This window comes from Tamandua tetradactyla, chromosome 11 (assembly GCF_023851605.1).
Source record: "Tamandua tetradactyla isolate mTamTet1 chromosome 11, mTamTet1.pri, whole genome shotgun sequence".
NCBI classification, from domain to species: Eukaryota; Metazoa; Chordata; class Mammalia; order Pilosa; family Myrmecophagidae; genus Tamandua; species Tamandua tetradactyla.
Window position 1 is genome coordinate 80876886 of NC_135337.1, and position 23915 is coordinate 80900800.

Genomic DNA, 23915 nt, shown 5'->3' on the forward strand with positions numbered 1-23915 from the left:
AGCATTAAACTCCCCCGGCCCCCGTAGCCTCTTCTCCGTATTTCCTAGAAGTGGAATCACGGGACGTCTTCCTTTTGGGTCTAGCTTTGTTTCACGCTACATGACATCTCACGGATCATCCGCGTCACCACATGGAACAGAATTTCCTTCCTTTTTCATGGCTGAATAATATTCCACGGACTCGATGGGCTGCATTCTGTTTCCCTGTCATCTGTGGCGGACACTTGGGTGCTACCACCTTTTGTATGTGGTGAACCGTGCCTCGGTGGGCCCCAGTGCACGCGCTCCGCCCGAGACTCAGCATGGCACAGCCCTGGGCGTCTCGCCTCCTGGGTTCGTCTAACCTGCAGGCTAAAAGGAATGCTTTTTACATTTAAAAAAGAACATTTTAAATAATTTTTTTTTTTAATTAGAGAAGTTGTGGGTTTGCAAAACGGTCATGTGTAAAATACAGTCTTCCCAGACGTCACCGCACCCCCGCCACGTTGCACGGATGCGGAACATTTGTCATGCACGTATGCCACATTTCCGGCAGCGTCAGAGCTGGCGCCGACCAGGGGAGGGGGCTCCTCCTCCGCCGTGGTTTCAGGGGCCGCCCTGACTGGGGAGGGGGGAATTCAGAGTGGGGGGGGCCCTGCTCTGTGGGGGGGCGTTGGAACCCGGGCCTTCTTCCAGGCCTGCTAGCAGGGGGTGGTCAGTACCCTTAGGGTCCATCAGAGGCCCCCCCCCACGTGCGCACATACACACACAGCCACACAACTCAAACCTGCAGCACACACGCCCGAACTCGCACACGCCACACACACACACAGCCACACAACTCACACATGCAACATGCACGCATGGACTCACACATGCCACGCACACAAACAACCACACAACTCACGCATGCAACACGCATGCACTAGCTCACACACACACAAACACAAAATGCACAAAACTCACGCATGCAATACACAAGCACACACAAACACAATGTATGCAAAACTCACACATGCAGCAAGCATGAACACACAGACCCTCACACACAGCACATGCGCAAACACACCTCCAACACGCACACCAGCTCACACATGTAACACCTAAACCCACAAACTCAAGCAAGCACAGGGCTAGGAAGCACACGGCAATCACGCATCTGTAACACCGACATAACAGACACAGACTCACACTGACACACATACACACTCACTGGCCTCCTCTCCCCGGCACCTGCCTGGGTCCCTGCCTCCTGTGGGTGTCAGTCGGAGCAGACAAGCAGACAGTACATCCCTCTCCCTCGGGGGTGACGCCTCTCCTGCACCCTTGCATGCCTGGAGGGAGTCTCCAGCTCTGGGGGGCCCCCCAGATCCAGGCAAGGGGCATGAACCCCGGTGGGCAGGAAAGACACGGAGACCTGTGGGGGGTGGGGGGGCGCACAGGGGGTCCCCCGACTCAGCCTCCTGATGCCTTTCAAGGCCCAAGGTAGAGAGTGCAGGGAGTGGGCAGTGATGCTGGGGGGCCCACCCGCCAGGAAGCGCTCGGAGGCCCCCGAGAAGCAGGGACTGTGACTTGGTTTGCCAGCTCAGGGAAGTCCCCCCCCGAGACCTGAGCCCAAGCCCAGAGCTTCCGCCTGGTGGCCTGAGATGAGCTGGGCATGGGGTCCCCTCAGAAGCCGTCCCCCCGCCATGGGCTGGTGGGAGCCAGGGCATAGGGACAAAGCACAGGTCAAAGGTCACCGAGGTTAGGGATGGGGTGACCACTCTTGGGCTCAGAGTTTCTTTTCAGGGTGACAAGAACGTTCCGGAACTAAGCGATGCTTGCACACTTCAGTGACTAGACTAAAACCACTGAATCGTACCCTCTAAAGGGGTGACGTTTATGGCGCGTGATTATATATCACTAAAATTAAAAGAGTTTACCTACTGGTAAACTCTAAAAAAAGGCTAGAGAACCAGCCGGGGGCCTCGACAGTCTCTCCCACCCCACCCCGGCTCTCTGCCTTCACCGAAGGAGTCAGAAAAGGAACCAAAGCTGGAGTAGAACAAAACCCACCCTTGCCAGGAACCCACATCCATTGGTGGGGGCTGGCTGCGTGGGGGCCAGGCCCATATCGTAGAGTAAAAATGTGCAGCCGGCGGGCAAGCAGGGGCTGGGCCCTCTGGCGGCCACGTCCCGGGAGGCTGGAAGGAAGCGGGCCAGGGCGGGCGGGCGTGTTTGTGCCCCGGATGGGGGTGGGGGCGGGGGCCTGGCCTGCTGCGGTGGCTGCTGCTTGAAGGAACTGCGGTTTTGTTCTGTTTTGACAAAGAAAAAAACAAGACAAGACAAAACAAAACTGAGTGCGTGTGCGTTGGGGCCGAGGACGTTGTCATCGTTACCTTCTGTCACTCTGGAAGTTTCTAGAATGAGGTAGTTAGCAAGGCATCCGCTCCGGATTCGGGGGTTCCATCTGAGCGTGTCTTTCCCACGCTCCCCTTGGAAGCGTTCTGAGAAGAGCCGAGAACAAGGGACCCCGGAAACGGTAATGGGACTTGGGGGACAGTGATGGGGGACGGTGTTGTCTTCCGGGGACCCCACCCCACTCCGGCTGGTCAGCCCTCGGCCCGGGAAACCTGGCCTTGTTCCTGGTAGGAAACTGTTTGCATTTGATGGGAACTCCCAACAGCCAGGAAATTCTTCCAGAAAGTAATTACTTCCACTTATTAAAAAAAAAAAAAATTCCTCCCCACCACCTCACCCCATTTTCTAGTTTCTCTTTCAAAACACCGCTGGTGGGGATAAAGGGACGCGGAAAAGGACAAGCCCTCTGGGTTTGGCCTGGCCAGGGCTGCCCCGGGCCTGTCCCATCCCGGGTCGTGTTTGGAGGCCCGGTGGCCCCGAACCACAGAGGGCAGCCCGAGGGAGTGGCCACTTGGGGCAGGGGTCCCAGGGTTGCGTGGGGAGGTGGCCCACGGCCACAGTTCCCTTCCGCTCGCTCCTTTGCCTTCAACGGAAAAGTAGGGGGTGGGGGGAGGCCCAGAGCAGTCCCCTGGAAGGCCCAGGGCTGGAGTGACCATGGGGGCTGTCCCCTCCCAGCCTTGCAAGTCCAGCACCGTCCACCTGCCCTGCCCCAGGAGAGTCCGAGGACGGGCCACCCCATTCCACCAGGCGCTTCCCAGGCCGGCCCAAGTCTGGGGCACCCGGGCCTGGGTCACTTCTCATGGTCCTGGTGTCCACTCCGTGCCCACCACGTCTGGGGGACAGGGGTCTGGGGGTCTCACATGAGCCCCCTGTGTGGCAAGACGGGTGTCCAAATGACCGTGACGCTGGGTGCAGCAGGGAGGGGGCTTCAGCGTAAGGGGAGGCCCAGGACGTGATGGCACAGGTGGCAGCTTCACCTGTGGTCCAGGGTTCGAGCCGGGTGCCTTGAGACCCTGAATGTTAAGTAATCATCGCAAGGTAGATAGTAGCCGGTTATTATCTGCCTGGGGTGACTCGGCCCCCAGGGGACGTGGGTGACATCTGGGCACATGTGTGGCTGTCACACTAGATTGGAGGGAGCTGCTGGCATCAAGTTGGGAAGCCCAGGGAGGCTGCTCAACACCCCCCAATGCCCTGGATGCCCCCACCCCAGAGTAGGGCCCAGGCCCTACAATAGCACCCAGGTGGAGGGAGTCTGCCTGGGCCTCAGTTTCCCCATCTGTAAAACGGGGATACTATTTTCCTCTCAGAGCCCCTGGCCTCACGTTGGCAGGAATAGAGGAAGTGACAGGGCAGCCAAGGGCCCCACTGCGGCTTTGGGGAAGCTGAGGCATTTCTGGAGATGGGGAGGGCCAGGGTGCCACTTCCTTCCTGCCTCTGGGTGCAGGGCACCCTACCTTCACCTGGAGGGGCTGGAGCACGGGAAGTCCACTGGCCCATAAGCCCTCAGACTGCACCCTTTTATTTCCTATTTCCTTTCTGGTAGTGTTGCATTTCACAGTGGAAAAAAATATACATATATATATATATATATATATATATATATATATGTATGTATGTATGTATGTATGTACTAGTATTTTAAAAATAGCGTTTGCACTCAGTTTGAGCCTGAGAAGAAACTGGCTCCGGAGCTGCTCCCCTGTGCCTGGGACCGGCTTGTTTGTGTTTTGTTGTTTTTTTTCATGGAAGAACATTTTTATATTCACTATCCACGGTTGTTGGTGACAGCTCTGCAGAGATGGAATTCCCGTACCGGTCAGTTCACTCATTTCAGGTGACTGGGTCAGTGGTTTTTTGCCCATCCACAGAATTGTGCCACCTGTACCACCATTCTAGAACGTTTCCATCACCCTGAATAGGAGCCCCTGCCCATCACCTGTCAGCCGCATTTTCCCTCCCCCAGCCCCCCGCAACCACAGATCCACTTCCTGTCTCAGGATTTGCTCATTCTCAGTATTTCATATACGAGAAACCAGGTGGAACCTGTCCTTTCGTGTCCGTCTTCTTTCACTCAACACGACATCTTCAGGGTCCGTCTGTGTTGTCACATAGACCAGAATGCCCTTTCTTTTTTTTTATTTTAACATCTGTTCCTCCTATTATTTATTTTTGTTTCGTATGTTCTACTCGTCTGTTGACAAGATAGATAAAAGGAGCATCAGACACAAGGTTTTCACAATCACACAGTCACCTTGTGAAAGCTATATCATTATACAATCATCTTCAAGAAACATGGCTACTGGAAACACAGCCCTACAGTTTCAGACACTTTCCTCCAGCCTCTCCACTACATCTTGAATAACAAGGTGATATCTACTTAATGCATAAGAATAACCTCCAGGGTAGCCTCTCGACTCCGTTTGGAATCTCTCAGCCATTGACACTTTGTCTCATTTCACTCTTCCCCCTTTTGGTCGAGAAGGTTTGCTCAGTCCCTTGATGCTGAGTCTCAGCTCATTCTAGGGTTTTTCTCAATCCCTTGACACTGAATCTCAGCTCAATCTAGGATTTCTGTCTCACGTGGCCAGGAAGGTCCACACCCCTGGGAGTCATGTCCCATGTAGACAAGGGGAGGGTGGTGAGTTTGCTTGTTGTGTTGGCTGGAGAGAGAGGCCACATCTGAGCAACGAAAGAGGCTCTCTTGGGGGTGACTCTTAGGCCTAATTTTAAGTAGGCTTGAGAATGTCCTTTCTTTTCATGGCCGAGTAATATTCCCTTGCCCTGATGGACCCAGTGCTGCTTGTCTGTCATCTGTTGACAGACACCTGGCTGGCTCTGGGGAGTGAGACTGCGGTGAAACTGCTGCCCAGATACCTGTCCAAATCTCTGTTTCATGTTTTGCGGAGCCTCCAGGCTTTTCCCCACAGCCCTTGTACATTTTACACCCCATCAGCAACGTCCAAAGGGTCCCATTTCTCCACATCCTTGCTGCACCTGTCAGCGCCTGTCTGTTCAATTACAGACGCCCTATTAAGGGGTTCAGGGGTCTCTTAATGGCAACGGGCCGTTCCCATCCCCCACACGTGTCTTGGGTCGGCTCTTCCAGCCCCGGGGTCTCAGGCCCTGAGTTTTGTGCGGTTGGTGCCACGTCGAGTCTGTCTCATGGCCTGGGACCATCCCCCATGCCGTCTTTGCTAACCCCGTCTGCGTAGCCCCTTAGCGTGTGGGGAGACACACAGCCAGACGCCCAGAAATTAGGCTGCGGGCATCTTTGGGGCCCCCGCATCAGCCAAGCCCGTCCCCTGACCTCACCGCCACACAGGTGGTTGTGGCCACCTCTGCGAGCTCAGCCAGGACCCCAGGACTGTTCTAGTGGCCAGGGCGGGGGTGACGCTGTGGCCAGGATGAGGTGCAGAGAGAGGCAGAAGCAGGGGGCTTCCTCAGCTGTCCCTCTCCTGTCTTGCTGAACTTGTCCCCTCCAGCAACCCCAGGGTCCCACTCGGAGCCCATCTCCCCATAGGCCACATGGCCCCTTTCTTTTACATTCTTAAACTTCTTGTGGTCTGCACTGGTCTTGGCTCCCCCGAGGGTGGGGGCCCCCCTCAAGGCCAGCAGCACCCTGTCCCCAGCCATGATGACCACAGCTGTCTCCAGGCATGGCCAGTGTCCCAGGCAGAGTCAGCCCCGGGAGAGAACCTTCATTTCTGCATGTCATATCATTGCATCTTGTCTCCAGAACTACCTCGAAGGCTTCTGGAAGGCCGAGCCAGTCTCGGCGCTCCCTGGGGAGGTGCGTTTGGGACCCCTGCCTTCTTTCCCTCCCTGGAGGCCGGGCAGATTGGGGACCCCCTGCAAGCCCAGAGATGGGAGCATAGGGGCCCACCTGAGCTGGCTCGTCCCAGGAGCCAGGACTGCGGGGTCCCCAAGCTTCCTGAACTAAGGTGACGGGCTGCAGGGAGCCATGCCGTGGCCATCACGTGGCTGGTGTGACCCCAGGGTACCCCGGCTTCAACCACCGTCCCGCAGATGTGCATGGGCTCCACTCCTGGGGGGTTGGCCTGGTCCCCTAGCACCCAGGGTGGGTGGGCTTCGCTTGGAAGCAGCAGGGCCCCAGGTTGGGTGCATCAGGAAGCCGGGTCCCGCGCCCAGGCCCAGGCCTGTTGGGCACCTGTGACATTGGGTCCAGTTTGACTGTTGGGGTGGGGGCGTCCTGGGCACTGGGGGGTGTGAGCAGCCTCTCTGGGCTCCCCCCACCTGATGCTAGCAGCACCCCGTAGTCATGCCACCCACAGATGTCACCAGACACTGTCTGCTGTTCTGTGTGGGGGCAGAGTGCCCGCAGGTCCCCTGCATCTCCCTCCCCTGCCCTCCCCCCAAAGATGCTGAGGGCTCAGAGCTGAGGGGCTAGTGGGGGGCAGAGGGGGAACACTCGCGTCCTCATCCTGGGACCTCGCATGGCACAGTGGTTCCCTGGCCGGCGGGATTAGCGAGGGGCCTTGAAGTGGGGCCTGAGGACACCCCAGGGCCCTTACAGGAGGGGCGGTGTTAGAGAGGCGGTTCTCGCTGCCTGCCCTGCAGGTGGAGGCCCCAAGAAGCTGGGCCTCCCCTGGAGACAGCCCTGCAGCACCTCGATTTTAGTCCAGTGTGGCCTTTTAGGGGTCCTGACCCCCAGAATGGTAGGAAAGCACGCTTGTGTGGTTTATGCCACAGGATCCATGGTCATTGTGTGTGGACATGGCTCCCCTGTAGGGCCTTGCGCGTCCATCCGCAGCCGAGAGGACGCCTCCAGTTGGGGGGGTCTCACCACGCCACAGGGCGCTGTTAGAAGTGTGTGGGGGAGAGGGCAACATGGCCGAGCCCCAGGCCAGGGTGGACACAGGCGGCCTCCGATTCTACGTCCTCCTTCCAGCTCGGCACTTCCCCTTCCCGCCGCTTCCTTTCTGTGGGCCCCCAAGTGCTCGTGCTGCGCTGGGGCCCCCCCAGGGGAAACCCCACATGGACCCCCCCAGGGGAACCCCACACGGACCCCCCAGGGGAAACCCCACACAGACCCCACGGGGGAATCCCCACGGGGGCCCCCCACAGACCCCCAAGGAGCCCCTGCCAGTCCCCACGGGTCCCCAGGGCAGCATGGCCTCTGCTGGGTGGCTGCCAGTCCCAGGCCCCCAGTGGCACCGAGGTGGGTGGATGGGCTTGGGCGGTGCCACCCGGGGAGCAGAGGGCCTCAGGGGGTCGCAGGGGCCGCGGCCGGGGTGGGGTGGGGGGCGTGTGGCCAGCGCGTCAGGACGGGACGAGAGCGGGCAGATGCAGGCAGTGAGCAACACAGGACCCTGCACTCCCTCCCGCCCCGCCTCTGCCCCCTCTGGATGCCACAGCTCTGATTCTCCATTGTCCCCACGCACGGGGATGAACAGGGGAATGGAGGCCCTGGGAGAAGCCGGGCATGGCCACTTCCTCATTCCCGTGCCTGGGGGACACACCTGTTCCTTTGATGCGGATGGGTGGCGCCACACATGGGAGGAACTTGACGTGGATGGGCACAAGAGTATGTGGCCTGCTCGGGAATGAGGTGGGGGAACTCCAGAAGGAGAGGCAGACAGACAGACTGGTGGACAGATTCACTTCTGAAGGTCCTAGCTGTGGCAACTGGGGTGGCCTCAGCTTGATGGGGATGGGGAGGTGCCCCCAACGTGGCCCTCCAAACCCTATACCCCCACCCAGAGGCCCCACAGCTTTGGGACTGGGGCCACGGCTGGAGGAGAAGGACCCCTCACGACCCTCAGTCTGGGTGGGGGAACCGGGCTTTGCAGCCAGTGGGCCCCTAACGAGACCCACAGAAGTGGATTCTCGTGGTGCAGGGGCCCACAAGCCTGAAATCCCCACGTCAGCTGAGCAGGCTCCATGGAGAGTCCCTCCCCTGCGTCTCCTGGCCCTGGGGGCCCCTGGCAGTCCTTGGCTTGCAGCCACATCCCGCTGCTGTCTGTCCGACGTGAGTTTGCCTCCAGTGAGGAACTGGGCGTTGGGTTTCAGGCCCACTGCGTATCCAGGATGAGCTCATCACCACGTCACCAGAGACCCCTCCCCAAGCCAGGTGGCATCCCCAGGTGCCAGGAACCAGGGACATGGGGTGTCATTACGGCAGACCCCACCACGGCCACCCTCAGCCCATATTCCGGCACCTGCGTTCACACGCTCCCTACGAAGGGCCCCGGGAAGCCTGTGCCGGAAGCCCCGGCTCTCGGGGTCTTCTTTCTCAGGTGGTCAGGAAGGGCCACAAGGGGCCCACTGCCCATGGGGTGGCCTGGAAGCCCCAGAAGCGCCCCGAATGCCTGGTCCTGACAATCCCCGTTTTCCCTTTCAGGCAGGACGAGGAGCCTGGGGGGGACCCCAGCAGGCGGCCCGAAGCAGGGGGCCCCAGTGTCACCATGGCCAACCCGTTCCTCAAGCAGGTCTTCAACAAGGACAAGACGTTCCGGCCCAAACGTAAGTTCGAGCCGGGCACGCAGCGCTTCGAGCTGCACAAGCGGGCCCAGGCGTCCCTGAACGCGGGGCTGGACCTGAAGCTGGCTGTGCAGCTGCCGCCCGGCGAGGACCTGCACGACTGGGTGGCTGTGCACGTGGTGGACTTCTTCAACCGCATCAACCTCATCTACGGCACCATCAGCGACGGCTGCACCGAGCGCTCCTGCCCCATCATGTCGGGGGGCCCCAAGTACGAGTACCGCTGGCAGGACGAGCACAAGTTCCGGAAGCCCACGGCGCTGTCCGCCCCCCAGTATATGGACCAGCTCATGGACTGGATCGAGCTGCAAATCAACAATGAGGACGTCTTCCCTACCAGCGTCGGTGAGTCGGGCCGGGCCAGGCCGCTCGGACCCCATCCTCGGGGCTTCCCTCGCCCCTCCTGGTGGGGGGAGTCCACCCCTCTTGCTGTCCCCAGGGACACAGGGGCCCTGGCACAGGCCGAGTCAGAGGACAGAAACTGGGGCCTGGCACACGCTTTCGTTTTATTTTATTTTAGTTTTGTGAATGACAGCTTTATCGAGGTGGAATTCACATCCCATGTTGTTCCCCCGTTTGGAGTCCCCAAGTCAAACAATTTTAGCGATAATTCTCAAATATTTCAATATTTTACAAATAGTCGCCGCCAACTGTGTCCGCAGAGCCATACAACATCATCCTAATAAATGGTAGAACATTCCCAGCACCCCAAAAACAAGCCTCGTACCCATCAGCGTTCGTTTCCCTCTCCCCCCACCCCATTTCTCCTTCCCAACCCCCCCAAGCCCTGGGCAACCACTAATCTACTTTCGATCTCCAAGGAATTGCCTTTTTTCTGGACATTTCCTAGGAATGGGACCAGATACTATATGGCCTTTTGTGGCTTGTTTCATCCAGAATCTCTATCAGTTACAGCCTCTCCTGAATAACGGAGCTAATCGAATATATTATTTAAAAATAAAGAGATTGGGCCACAGTGGCTCAGCAGCAAGAACGCTTGCCTGCCATGCCAGAGGACCCGGGTTAGATTCCTGGTGCCTGCCCATGTAAAAAATAAATAAATAAATAAATAAATAAATAAATAAATAAATAAAAAGACTAAAAATAAAGAGATTGATTTTAAGGAATTGGCTCACGTGATTATGGAAATTGACAATTCTGAGACCCTTAGTGTATGGGAGGCCAGCGGGCTATAAAATTCAGACAAGAGTCGGAGTACAGCCTTGAGAGAGAATTCCTTCCTCTCTGGGAGCCCTCTGTTTTGGCACTGAAGGCCTTCAGCTGATTGCACATGGCCCCCCACATTATGGAGGGGGGAGTCTCTCCAACTTAAGGTCAGCTGATTGGTAGGAACTGGAAAACAAGGTTCACCTGTATTGTCCCATGACCCACAGGACTTCATTCTGACCACGGCCAAATAGTCTTCCCTTGTACGTTTAGACCACATGTGGCTTATCTGTCCGCCTGGGGAGAGATGTTTGGACTATTGCCACATTTTGGCTCTGGCGAGCCACGCGGCTGTGAATGCGCGTGTACAACTGTTTGTGCAGATGTGTGTAATCGTTTCCCTTGGGTTGCTGCCAAGAGTTGTAATTGCCAAAGTCCTTTGTTTAACATTTTCGGGAACTTTCAGAGTGTTTCCCACACTGGGCACCTCGCACGTCCCCAGCCACGGTGGACGGGATGCGATTGCCCTCTGCCTTGCCAATACTCAACTATTGTCTGTCTGTCCAACTCTAGCCATCCTCACGGGGTCCACTGGGGTCACCTGTGGTCCGATTGGCATTTCTCTCCAGATCTGCTCCCAACACTTCCCTTTGCTGCGCACAGCAGTCCCAGGAGCCATGCCCCAGCGGGGGGTACCGGAGGGCAGGAGGCAGGTGTGAGACACTGCATTCCCCTGAGCTATGCCGTGCTCCAGCTCCCCTTCCCGGTCTGGGCAGGTTGGCCCTGGGCTTGTCGCCAGTGTCCCGTGCCCTGTGCCCCACAGTCCTGGTGCTCAGACCCAGAGCTGGTCACTTGGCTTTCTGAGCCCCCCTGAAGCCCAGGCGGCCCCTGGGAGCGGGGGGCAGTGGGGGGCTTTTGTTCTCCCTTTCCTGTCTATATCATGTGCTGACCACATTCCTGCCGGTCTAGCCCAGGGGCTCTCACCTGGGGGCAACTTTGCCCCCTGGGGATGCTTGGCAGTGTCTGGGAACATTTAAAAAAAAAAAAAAAGCTTTTGATCTAAAATATCTTCAAACTTATGGAACAGTTGCACAAATAATACAAACCCCCTACAGAGAACCCCATATACCCAGATCTGCCAATTTTAGCTTTTTGCCATCTTGGATGCATCATTTTATCTACCTATGTCTGTCTGTCTACCTACCCATCCATCCATCTCTATCTGTCTGTATCTATTTGTCAATTCATCTTCTAAACACTTGCGTGTTAAGTTGTGCAATTGTGCCCCTTGAACACATCCTACTTCCATGGACATTTCCTAAGAACAAGGACATTCACAGCTGTAAGCAGCTCAAGTGCAGGTATCAAGTTCAAGAAATTTGACATTGATACAAAGCTGGTTGTCTCAATTCCGATTTTTCAGGTGTCCCAGTATTGCCCCTTTGAGCCTTTTCCCCTCCCTTGTTAGGTCCCGCCCAGGGTCATGCGTTGCATTTAATTGTTGTTGGCTCTTTGATTGCTCTCGGGGACACCTGTGGGATCATGGCTGGGAAAGCGGGGCGGCTGGCATCGAGTTGGGGGAGCCCAGGGAGGCTGCTCGGCACCCCCCAGGGCCCAGGACGCCCCCACCCCAGAGAACGACCCAGCCGATGTCAGCCGTGCCGAGACTGAGAACCCAATGCCTCCTGGGTCACACGCCTAGAGGTGGGGCTTTGGGCCTGGGTTCCCCACACCCCCGCACCCTGTCTTCCACCTCAGTGAGGACATGCCCCGTGGCGGCTGGGACGAGCTCCACCTGAACTCATACCTGCTGCTCCGTCACCTCTGAACCCAAAGCCTGGGGACATCCTCCTCGGTCGCCCAGCCCCCTGGAGACCATGGGCACCAGCTGTGGGCTCCCCACACCCCCAAGCCTCCCCCCAGTAGCCTGTAGTGACCCTAGGGCGCTGCCCCCCAAGGAAAACCCCTTCTTTGCCGCTCTCCCAAGGCGCCCCACCCTCAGCACACATCTGCCTTCCCTGCTGTAGATTGCGGGGGGAGGGGGCCCTCGTTCCCTCTTTTCCACTTTGACATCACTGCTGTTCTAGTTTGCTAGCTTCCAGAATGTGATATACCAGAAACGGAATGGCTTTTAAAAGGGAGAATTTAATAAGTTGCTAGTTTACAGTTCTAAGGCCATGAAAATGTCCCGATTAAAGCAAGTCTATAGAAATGTCCAATCTAAGGCATCCAGGGAAAGATACCTTGATTCAAGAAGGCCGATAAAGTCCAGGGTTTCTCTTTCAAATGAGAAGGCACATGGTAAACACAGTCAGGGTTCCTCTCTCATCTGGAAGGGCACATGGCGGACATGGCGTCATCTGCTAGCTTCATCTCCTGGCTTCCTGTTTCATGAAGCTCCCCGGGAGGCATTTTCCTTCTTCATCTCCAAAGGTCGCTGGCTGGTGGACTCTGCTTCTCGTGGCTGCATCATTCTGCTCTGCTCGCTCTGAATCTCTCATTCTCCAAAATGTTTCCTCTTTTATAGGACTTCAGAAACTAATCAAGACCCACCCATATGGGTGGAGACATGTCGTCACCTAATCCAGTTTAACAGCCACTCTTGATTAAATCACATCTCCAGGGAGATGATCTGATGACAGTTTCAAACATGCAATGCTGAATAGGGATTAGAAGAATCGGCTGCCTTTACAAAATGGGATTAGGATGAAAACATCGCTTTTCTAGGGTCCATAGAAATCAGCCCAACCGCGTCTCCCTTTCTGTCTTTTTTACGTCGGTGTCACTGCCCATGGCCGGCGTGATGGTTGTATCTGGTATTCTTGGGTGACAGTGACGTCCCAGCAGAGCCAAGTGGCCGCTCACTGGTCCTGCCAGCACCACGACTGAGAAATTTCCGTCGCCTCAGATGACCCCTCTGTAGTCGGCCCAGCCCTAGCCCCCACCAACCAGAGACTTCTGAGCTTTTTTTTGGCTTTCAATATTTTACAAATATTCGCCACTAACCATGTATTTCCTTTGGTTCTCAATATTGCCTCGTCCGCCTTCCCTTCTCCTCCCTTATTCAGGTTCTTTTAGAACGCAGGCACCCTTTGCTTGTGCAGCCCTGCCTGGCGTGCCATTCCCTTGCAGCCTGGCAGCAAGCATTTCTGGCCCTTACTTCCACATACGAGTCCGGTTCCGGAGCGTGCTCGGTCCTGTGTGTGTGAGCATCACATGATTCTAGTTTTCTATTTGTGGCAAACCAGCATCTCGGTTCCTTCTTCCTCTCTTTGATTTGCTCTTCTGCAATTTACCACATTCTGCTTCCACGGGGTGTAGTACGGGCAGGCCTGTGCCTGCAGACCTCAAGCTCTTGAAATCGAGTTCCTTTATTCACTTAGCGAAGATGCGCTCCCAACGCTGCTTTCTCTCCTTTCAAGGAGCTGGAGTATTTGGACCAACCCTCCCTATAAAAACAGCTAAAAATGCTGGCCAGGATATTTCCTAAACCCATGACAGCCTCGACATGCTGAGACCGTGGTTAAGAATTCTCAAGCTGCAATGTAAGGAGGGCACTGAAGCCTCTTGAAGCATGATGGCCCACGCGAGCAAACTTGGCCTTGCAGGACGAGAGGGACAGAAAGCGGAGGCTGGGATACAATCACAGAGGGAAATCCAGAGCTGGGACCCCAAGGGAATCCAATAACCAGAAGATGGTGCAGGAGGGATGATAGCGAGAGCACAGCACAGAGAGACTGAAAGATGGGAAACACGGAAAAGAAGCTAAGAGACATGATGGGTGCGTCTCACTCAGCTTCCAGAAGGAGAGGAAGTTGGAGTATGAGGCAGGGCAATATCTGAAGAAATGATGGCTGGAAATTTACCAAAAGTGATTCAGTCTACAAATTCAAGATCCCCAATGACTCAAAGGCAGGATAAATGAAAAAGAAATCCAGGCTTGAGCAAAACGCCCCAAAACCACGGGGCATCAAAGATGATGAGGGAAACCTAAGAGCAGCCAGAGAAGACATAGGGATCTTCGGAGAAACAGTATAGTGAATGCCAGCGACTTACCAGCTGCCACGATGGAAATCAGAAGATGGTGGAGTAACACCTTAATTGGGGGGAAGGAAAAAAGCTGCCAACCTTGAATTCTGTACCGAGTTTTACAAGGCTAGAAGTAAAGGACAGACATTTTCCAACAAACAAATATCCCCTTATAGGTTGAACTTTTCCCTGATTTAGCTTCCAACCCCTCTTGATTTTTCTGTACTCTTATCTGCTCCCTCATTTTGAAGTCAAGTTTTTGCATTCGTTTTCTTCCTTTCAAAGGGGTTGAACCTACCTCCTTTCATGGATAAGGAAAATGGAGAACAAAACTGAGCCCATTTGATCCTCGATGTCTTATGATAAAAATCCTGGAAGCTGTTCCCTTCTCCTCCACTCAAGTCCTGCCTGAAACCCATCCTCGGACTCCTCCCATGAGGAAAAGGGTTGCAATTACCTTCTAGCAACTTCTCTAATGAGACAGCAGGGAAAATGCTCCCAGAGACAGCACAATGGCTCTTTTTTAAAAGGCACCAGCAGGGGTGCATGCGGGTGGCTCAGCGGTAGAATTCTCTCCCACCATGCAGGAGACCCGGGTTCGATTCCCAGCCCATGCACTTCCCCCCACCCAAAGAAACAAGCAAACACACAAACGAGAAAGCAAACAAAAAATTCAACAAACGGTGCTGCAAAAAGGGGATACTCACTTGGAAAAAGAATGAAATGTGACCCCTGCCATACAGCATACAAAAAGAAAAAAAAGGCACAGGTAGGCTGTAGGGCGGAGGGGAGACCCGCACCATTGACCCGCACCATTCCTGCACAGCCGAGGTGGTTTCCCATGTCTGTTCTGTCTGGGTGGGCTGTCATGGCCCCCTTCTCCTGCAGTCCCCTTGGGTTTCACAGCATCTCACCGCCCAGATCCCAGGGTCAGGGAGACGGACTGGTGTCTTGCCAAACACCTGCGATTTCTCCAGGAAAAAAACAGGTGTGTTTGGAGGCTACTGGGGTATTTTGAGAGGATAAGCACAGAGCGGAGTGCAGGGCAGTCTCCTGCCAGCTGCCGGTACACCTGTGTTTTGGGGTTGTAACTCCACTTTTTACCTCCTCCAGGAACTAAAAGACAGATGAGAAGGGTGGGCCATGGTGGCTCAGTGGCAGAGTTCTCGCCTGCCAGACTGGAGACCCAGGTTCGATTCCCAGTGTCTGCCCATGTTTAAAAAAAAAAAAATGCAATGAGAAGCCAGTGGTTTGAGACTCATAATGTAAAAACATGTAAAGTGTGACAAGAACCACATAAAAGTGGGGGACAGACGGGGTTGGGAACCGAATGTGTACGGGTGTGTATAAATCATTGGTACCAAACTGGCATCAAAGCAAAAGGGACCGTCATGGATTTAGGACATTAAATCTAAGCCTCAGAACTATGAAGGAGACATCAGAGAATGTACAAGCTCACAGAGACAGAAAGGAGAGTACAGATTGCTGAGGGCAGGGGGGATTACTACAGAATGGGGAGAGGGTTTCTGTGTGGAGAGCTGGGGAAGTTTTATTAACAGAAGGTGGTGAGGGTCCCGGAGTATCATGAATGTGATTAATCCCCGTAAATGGTCTGCTTGGGAGGGGCTGGCACGGGAAGATTTATGTTGTGTGTCTATCTCCACAACTAAATAAAAAATCCAGGTGGCCTCAGGTGTGAGGTTTACAGGTACCGTGAAAGTTCAGCCATAATGGAACCACCCATGGGGAAAGCCACTAGCAGCCTCGGGGGGCAAATCCTGAGTCCCTAGTTTGGGATATTCTTCTCCAGTAAAGGCACTGACAAGGCCCGCTGCAGGCTCTGATGTTCCTTCCACCAAGTGGCTCAGAGTTAACAGAACCCCTGCCTTGGGTCCCTTCACCATGGGCTCCCTCTGCACCCACCACCCAGCCCTCTGCCTGGTGCAGAGCTGCCCTGCTTTTCTCTCTGTCCTCCCACAGAGTACTGGCTGCCGACTCTCCCCCAGTCTTGGGGGGCCACCCTGTGCCCACCTCTGCTCGGAGGCTTCCTGTGGCCTCTGGGGCCTGCAGCCACCCCATCATGTGACAAGTGGGGTCCCAGGAGGCTCCATCACACCCTGCCTGCCTTTTTCCTCTCTGATGATGGATGCTGAACAGCAGCCCCCAATCAGCCGTGCCCTCGTCCCCCTGGAACCCATGAGTGAATTCCTCGTCCACAGCCAAAGGGACTTGTGGGTGGGACTGAGTCAGAGGTCTCAGATGGAGAGATTATTCTGGATTATCCCGGTGTCTCCAGAAGAAGAAGGCAGGGTTGGGGGGTGGGGGTGGGCCTGAGTCAGAGGAGATGCCACAATGGAGGCAGAAGAGGGAGGTGATGTGAGTGAGGAAGGCTGGGGTAAGGCAAGGAAGTGGCCCCTCTCCCAGACGCCCTGGAAGGAAGCAGGCCTCCAGTGCCTTAACTTGAACCCCCTGAGCCCTGGGCCGGACCCCTGACCCCAGACCCTAGGAGAATAAATCAACCCGGGTGGTCTGGTCACATCAGCCATGGAAGAGTCAGGCAGGTGCCTCCGTCACTTTTACAGCTCACATCAACGCAGCATTGCCAGAACCTTCCCGGGTGAAAGTGGATCAGGCCTGGCTACTCCTGAGTGGTCGGGTCCCAGGACCTGGGGCACTGGTGAGCTCTATGGGGCCAAGTTTCCCATGTCTGGGCCCCACTTGTGCCCGCTGCACTGTGTCGCTGAGGGCAAAGACTCTTCTGGAGTCACAGGTCCTGGGATTGCAGAATGAACTTCTTTGGGGACCGTTGACCAATCCGCCACAGGGCTGAGAAAGCCCCATGCTGCTCCATCAGCTGTGATTTCCTTCTAGAAGCATTTTCCCTGGGCATTCCATGGCACCCTTGGCAAGCTACCTCCTAACCAACCGTGCCAGGTTTCCTGTGGGCCCTCCCCCAAGGGCAGGGGCTGGGTGCACCCTCGCCAGGCCTGGGCGCCCCACTCGGGGCTGCGTCCGAAGTTGGTGCCCAGCAACGCCGATTGGATCGGATGAAATAAAACAGCGTTCCCTCCTCTGCCCAATGGGGAGAGACATATAAACCCACGAGCAGCCAGTGAGCAGGGCCCCAGAGAGGCTTGTAGAAAGTTCTGGAGCCGATCAGGAAGTGAAGTCTTTGCAGTGGTCCAGGGGAAAGCCAGAGTAGCCGGACCTCCAAGGACAAATGGCAGACGGAGGAGGGACACGTGCAGGACGGAATGTTCCAGGTGATGAGTGTGGCATCAGCCAAAGGCAGAGAGGAGTGGGGCTCTCAGCATCCAGTGGGCCCAGCCGGGGCCCATCAGGAGGGCCAGATGGTGCAGGGATTGCGTCCCGCCCTCCCTGCCCCCCCAGTGCAACCTTGCTCCACAAACCCCAGGTCGGCTGTCCTCGCTGCAGTCCTGATTCTGGGGTGGGGGAGGTTTCCTGTGTCATCCTGTTTCACCAATTTACATACAATTAAAGATGCTCTATAGCTGCGGATCCGTGGTTCTTTCTTTAATTTTTTACTGCAGTAAAATATGTGTAACCTAGAAGAGCATCTTAACCATTTCTAAGTGTGCAATTTGGTAGCATTATAATATTGCAATATTATAATTGCAATTGGCGCATTGATAATATTGCGTGACCTTCACCACCATCTGTTTCTGGGATATTTTCATCACCCTAAACGGACACCCAGAACCACGAAGCAATAATATCCCATTGCCCCGGCCTCCAGCCCCTGGCATCCTGTACATTACTTTCAGCGTCTGAATTTAAGCCATGTCAATCTTTCGTCTATGAGCAATCAGACAGTATTTGTCCTTTCGTGTCTGGCTTCCTGTTTTAGTTCGTTAATGCTGCCAGAAACACAATGTACCACAAATGGAATGGCTTTTATAAAGGAAATTTATTAAGTTACAAGTTTACAATTCTAAGGCCGTAAAAATGTCCAGACTAAGGCATCCAGGGAAAGATACCTTGACTCAAAAAAGGCTGATCTGGAAAAGTACATGGCTGGCATCTGCTGGTCCTTTGGCTCCTGGTTTCAAACAGCTTCCAGAGGGGTATTTTCTTTCTGCATCTCCAAACGTCTCTGTCTGCATCGGCTCTGAAGCTTTTCCCAAAATGTTTCCCTCTTAAAGGGCTCCAATGAACAACCACACCTTGAACAAATGGAGACACCTCTCCATGGAAACCACCTCATGAAAAGGTCCCACCCTAAACAATGGGTCTGCCTCTACAGGACTGGATTAGGAAAAAGGGCGATGATTTTCTGTGTGTTTTTTCAACACACAGCCTCAGGCCAGCACACTTCTTTCACTCCATGTGGTTTCTCCAGGGTCCATCCGTGTTGTCATGTGTTATCAGAACTTCGTTCCTTTTCACGGCTGAGTGCTATTCCCTTGCCCAGGTGGGCCACTGTCTGTTTCTGTTGATGAACACTCGGGTGGCCTCTGCCTTTTGGCCACTGTGAATAATGCCGCGATGGACATGGTGGGCAGCTGTCCGCCCGAGCACCCACTATCGGTTCTCGTGGCTCTACGTCCAGGGTGGGCTTGCAGGGTCCTGGAGCAGTTCTGCTCAGCTGCCCTAGGAACGGCCAGCGTTGGCATTCAGAAGCAGCTGTTTCTCGTGGTGTTTCCAGGAGGATCCCTAGAGTGGCGTGTAAAGGGGGCAGGGGGTGCCAGCCGTGGCCTTCATCCTGGACAGAGGGGACCCTAAGTGGGGGGTGGGGGTGGGGCAGGTGCCTCTTGGCCTCGGGACTCAGTGGGGGGTGGCGGGGGGTGGGAGAGGAGGGGTCCCTAGGGCGGGCCGGTGCCGAGCACCATTCACACAACCTCCCGCCCCGTCCGTCTGTCCAGGCACGCCGTTCCCCAAGAACTTCCTGCAGGTGGTAAAGAAAATCCTGTCGCGGCTCTTCCGTGTCTTTGTCCACGTCTACATCCACCACTTCGACCGGCTGGCCCAGATGGGCTCCGAAGCCCACGTCAACACCTGCTACAAACACTTCTACTACTTCGTCAAGGAGTTCGGCCTTATTGACACCAAGGAGCTGGAGCCGCTGGTGAGTGGGGGCCCCCTGCACCCCACGCCCGGGCCCGAGGGCCACACCCCCCCCACCACCACCACTGTCCCCTGCTTGGGGGCTCCCAGGTCCCCTTCCTGAGGCTGCACGGCCGGGTGCCCGGGGGTCTTGCGTGGACCCCGGCAGGGCTGGGGGGTGTGGGGGGGCGCCTGGTCTGGGCCCCCCACGGGAGTCTCTGGTGGTGCGATCACAGAGAGAGAGAACACGGTGGGGGGCCTGCCGTGGAAATGGGGTGGTTAGAATGACAGGTCGAGATCAAAAGGCCAGTCCGCCCTCGGAAGCAGGGGGCCCGGCGGTAGTTTGGGGGCTCCGGGCCCCTCATGAGTGTGTCACCAGACACGGTGAGCACCCAACGTGCCCAGCGGGCTCCAGGGACAAGCCAGACCAGGCCCCCACCCCCCTTCCCAGCCTGGTCCCTCCCCCATGCCCCCCAGTCTCTAAGCGAGGCTCAGGAGGGGCCCCCCAAGGTGGAGGAAGTTCCTTCCTCTTGCTGCCCCATCTGCTCCAGGCTGCCAAGTCCCCCTGACACACCCGCGTCCCGGCTGCCTCACTCCTGCTCTGCTCGGCCTGGCTCTCTGGGGTGTTTCTTTCTGGGGTTTTGTTCTGTGGGGTTTTTTGGAGGTTAAACACTTAACATTTTAACTCAGGTAAAATTCACCATGTTATCCCGTTTCTTAGGGGGCGGGGGGGCGTGTGCATGGGCCCCAAATCAAACCCGGGTCTCCCACATGGCAGGCGAGCATTGTGCCACAGAGCCACCCTTGCACCCCATGTCATCCTTTTTTTTTTTAAGAAAACAAGCAATATACTTAGAAGCACCAAAAATGGCAATCTTAGTTAGTGTAACTATTGGCATATTTAAATAAAGTCTCTAGATAATCATCAGAAAGCATGTGTTTGCACAAGTTTCATAAAACAACTTAAAATTGAGGCAACAAGAAAAAAATCTAGAAATTCAGATGGCAGAGCTTCTTAAACCGTGTTATCCCTTTCCAAGAGGACAATTCCGAGGCTCTTAGGACAGCCACAAGGTTATGTAACCACCACCTCTTGTTCCGGAATATTCTCATCCCAAAATGAAACCACGTACCCACGCCCCTGCCTCGGCCACCATCCATGGCTAGTGTCAAGGCCACCGTGAAAATGGGGTCTCCTGCAAGGGCCCAGAGTCCAGTTTTGGCATTTTCTTTGTCCCCAGCCAACTCCCTTCATCAACTCTGATCTTAGAAAGCCTTTTTTTTACAACTTTAAAAAAATGTTAGAAAAAAATCTTCACACGTAACTTTTCTGATTTTGTATATTCTCTGGTGGGATTTGCCCATAAGCACACATTTTCCCAGAGTGAAAATCACAGTATGCAATTCTTTGTCTGCTTTTTTTATATATATAACTTAGTATTCTGTGTTCAACGTTTTGCTTGTTTTTATTATTTTTTACTTGGATCGTTTCCTCCATGAATTGCTTATGACTCCTTCTGGAGAAAGTTGGGGGACATAGTAATGCGTCCCTCACTTTCCCCATGTCCCCAACACGATCCATTTGGCTGCCGCACCGCCGTTTCCAGAACCTGCCTCTTGTTCTCGAGCAATAAGGTTTTGTGGCCCTCTGCCATCCTGTGTGATCCGGCAGGGAACGTCTCCACGCACTTGGCTTTTTTTGGCATCTGTTGGTGATCTCTTCGGGATTGTTTCCAACACTGCAATGACCAGTTCAAAACGTGGCCTTTCAGTTGTCTATCTGTACTTCCAGGCAGTTCCCCAGAAGTTTGGTTCCAGCGTCCGGTCAACTGTCCCAGGCAGGGCCCGGCCAACACAGCCCCCACCCCAGGTGGCCACCTGCTTTTGTAAATAAAGTTTTATCGGCACACGGCCCACTTGTTTCTGTGGTGTCTGTCCAGCTGCTTCTTGGCCAGACGGCAGACTTAAAGGCAGTGTGGCAGAGACCAACTGCTTCACCAAAGCCAAAAATACTCACTCTCTGGCCCCCGGAAGAGATAGCTTTCCACATCGGGCCTAAAGCCTGCTCTTGTCCACTTACAGATTCTGTAAATTGTGGGGTTTTCCCCTGCCGCGCCCCATTTTTCTGTTTCCGAGTGCGATTTGCGTCATGTCCGCTGTGCCCACCTGCTGATGACTTGTGTCCTGGGTGCTTGTTCTTAACAGAAAGAGATGACTGCGCGGATGTGTCACTGAGGAACCCCTCCAGGCCTCGCCGCTCCAAGGGTGACCGTTTCTGCACAGAGACATCTGAATAATTTTTCCAGTGCGGGCATCTCAGTGAACTTTGTGTTCGGCTGCCACTCCCCAGCGCCGGGCCACCACGGGGACAGGCCAGGATGCTCCAGGCCTGGCTTATTTCACTCTCCGATTCCTGGAGTGGCAGTGGAATGTCAAGCCCAACCCCGCCGTGAACCTATGGGTGACCCCAACACACCACCCAGCCTCCCTGAGCCACCCTGAACCTCAGTCTCTTCATCGGTCGCACCAGGGCCCGGAGCTTAAAGGACATCATCCTGTGTCTTGTCAGCCAACAGAAACACCCACCTTGTTTTTAAACCACTCGCATTTGCCGCAGAGCCAGAGAACTTCACCAGAACTGCTCCCAGCACTTGTTCTCACCCTCTCGGGAAGTTCAACTGCAGACCCGCCACCCCACCCAGACCGGTGCTGGGAAATTACTGGGACGGCATGGTTGCTGCCAATGGCCCTGGGCCCACGGGGGCTTGTCCCCCCAGTGCAGCTACATGCTCTGCCCCCCAGTACACCCTGGCCTGGGAGGTTGAGAAGCTGGGATGGGAGGGGGACTTCTCGGCAGGAGCCTTTGAGTCAGGAGTCTCCCCAATACCCCCACTGGCCAACACGGGTCTCTCTTACCAGAGGTACGACTTGGACCCCACTGCGTTTCCCTGCCCTCTTCTCTTCTCGTTCCAGCCCCCTAAATCACACAGATCACCCAGGGTTCCACGGAACCCCCAGGAACCCCGCTCAGATCCCCGGCTAGAATCCTCGGGCTGAGTCTTTTCCCAAAGCCTCCCCCATATGCCATTAAAGATCTTGTTTTCATACAGTCTCGTTTAAAACCAGCTTGAGATGTTTAAAACAAAAACATTCTTTTACCTTTAAATAGTGACCTTCTAGAAAAGCCCTCTCCTGCCATCATGTGGACCACACCCCCAAAGCACTGCCCCCGTAGACCACTGGACAGTGCAGCCAGGACCCCCCCCCCCCGCTACCCCCAGCTCCATTGAAATGACCAGACGAAGCCACACTTGCCCCCGGCTACGTCCCCTGCCGCCTGCCACACCCCAGAATTGTCACCGTCCTTGGGACCCTCCTGCCTGGACCCCCCAGACTTTGCCGAACCCCACGTGAACCTCACTATTTCTGGCTCTTCCTGGGGTGTCTGCCTGGGAACCCCACACCGTCACCACCTATCTCTCTACCCTTGCTGGGAAACGAAATAAGTGCAATTAACACGGACTGCCACTGTCGATTTAAAAAACCCGCTCTGCGCACACAGGGGACGCGTTTTCAGACCTCGCCATGGGCGACCCTGTCAGCAGGGTCGCCTTTTACTGAATGTAAAACCTAAAACGATGTTGACCCCAGGACCGAAACCACTCTTGCCTTCTCGGGGACACTGGATGCTTCAAGACGTTGGGTCCCACCCCACTGTGGACCAGAGGGGGAGGGTCCCCCGTCCAGGATGGCAGCGGCTGGGGGGCCACCCTCCCCAAACTCCCAGCCCTCCACCCCTCCGTGCTGGGATGGGCGCGTCCCAATAAATTGTATTGTTTTCATCCCGGGCCTGCTGATGCATTTTCCTGGGGGTGGGGGTGGGGGTGCTGGCATTGGAAGACTCACAAGATAAGGTTCTGCCAGCGGGACCCTTGTCCCCAGGGTGGGGGGAGGGCAGGAAAATCCAAGATGCCATGACAGTCGTGGCATCCTGTGTGAGCTGCTTTCCCCAAATACCATCTCTACTTTCTACTTCTTTCACTTCTTCCAAGAAGGGGATGCAGACAGGGTCTATCTGAGGCCAGAAAGAGGGTAGCAGGGGGTGGGGACAGGGTCACTAGTCACTAAGTAGGCTGGGATGCATTCACCCTAAAACTTTTGGTTTGTTTTGTTTTTAGAAGTAAACAAATGTGGGGATGGGGTTTCTAGTCTCGGGTTCCTACTGCTGTGTAGGAGTTTGTGGTCCCGGGAGCTGAGGGGCGGCGGTGGCACCCACTAAGGGATTTGGTCTTGATCCAGCAAGGTGTCATCCATGCTGCCCACCCGGGGTCTCATTCTGGGGCTCTCTCCTCACTGGAGTCCTCACACCATCCTGCACTGCAGCCTCTGGCCCCTAGAGGGCCAGGTGGCCCCACCGGGAAGGAGGCATTTTCTTCTTCAAAGTACCTGGTGCTGGGAAACATACCCTAAAGAAGCCACTGTTTCCTACCAGATCTGCCTTTCAATTAGGCAAACGCACCTCCCCCCATTTCTGGGATGAGTGGTAGGATCTGGATGCCAGGGGTCTCTACCCTGATCCCCGGGACCCAGAACTTTGTCCCTTGCCTGGTGTTTTGGTCTGCCAAAGCGAGTGCTGAGATGAGGGATGCTGGGTTGCTCGGCCTGATGCTGCTTGCTGTGCGCTCTTCTGACCTCTCTCTTTTACACCTCTGGTTAATTAAATTAAACCCCACTCACTGCAGAAGGCACTCCCCTTAGCCGACCATGGAGGT

The 23915-nt window shown here is 55.3% G+C and overlaps 1 protein-coding gene across 4 annotated transcripts in view; it reads left to right on the forward strand.

Moving 5' to 3' along the window:
• MOB3A (MOB kinase activator 3A) overlaps positions 1-22985 on the forward strand; it is a 32107-nt gene extending 9122 nt beyond the window's left edge. The window contains exons 1-4 of one of the 4 annotated variants that reach the window (XM_077121263.1): positions 2220-2500; positions 8744-9228; positions 18963-19165; positions 21349-22985. In XM_077121263.1, the coding sequence (XP_076977378.1) occupies positions 8808-9228; positions 18963-19165; positions 21349-21378 (654 nt within the window). In that variant the 5' untranslated portion in view covers positions 2220-2500; positions 8744-8807 and the 3' untranslated portion in view covers positions 21379-22985. Of the gene's footprint in view, positions 1-2219; positions 2501-8743; positions 9229-18962; positions 19166-20935; positions 21301-21348 lie in introns of those variants that run through there. The other 3 variants (XM_077121260.1, XM_077121261.1, XM_077121262.1) reach the window with 3 other exon arrangements.
• Positions 22986-23915: the final 930 nt, after the last annotated feature.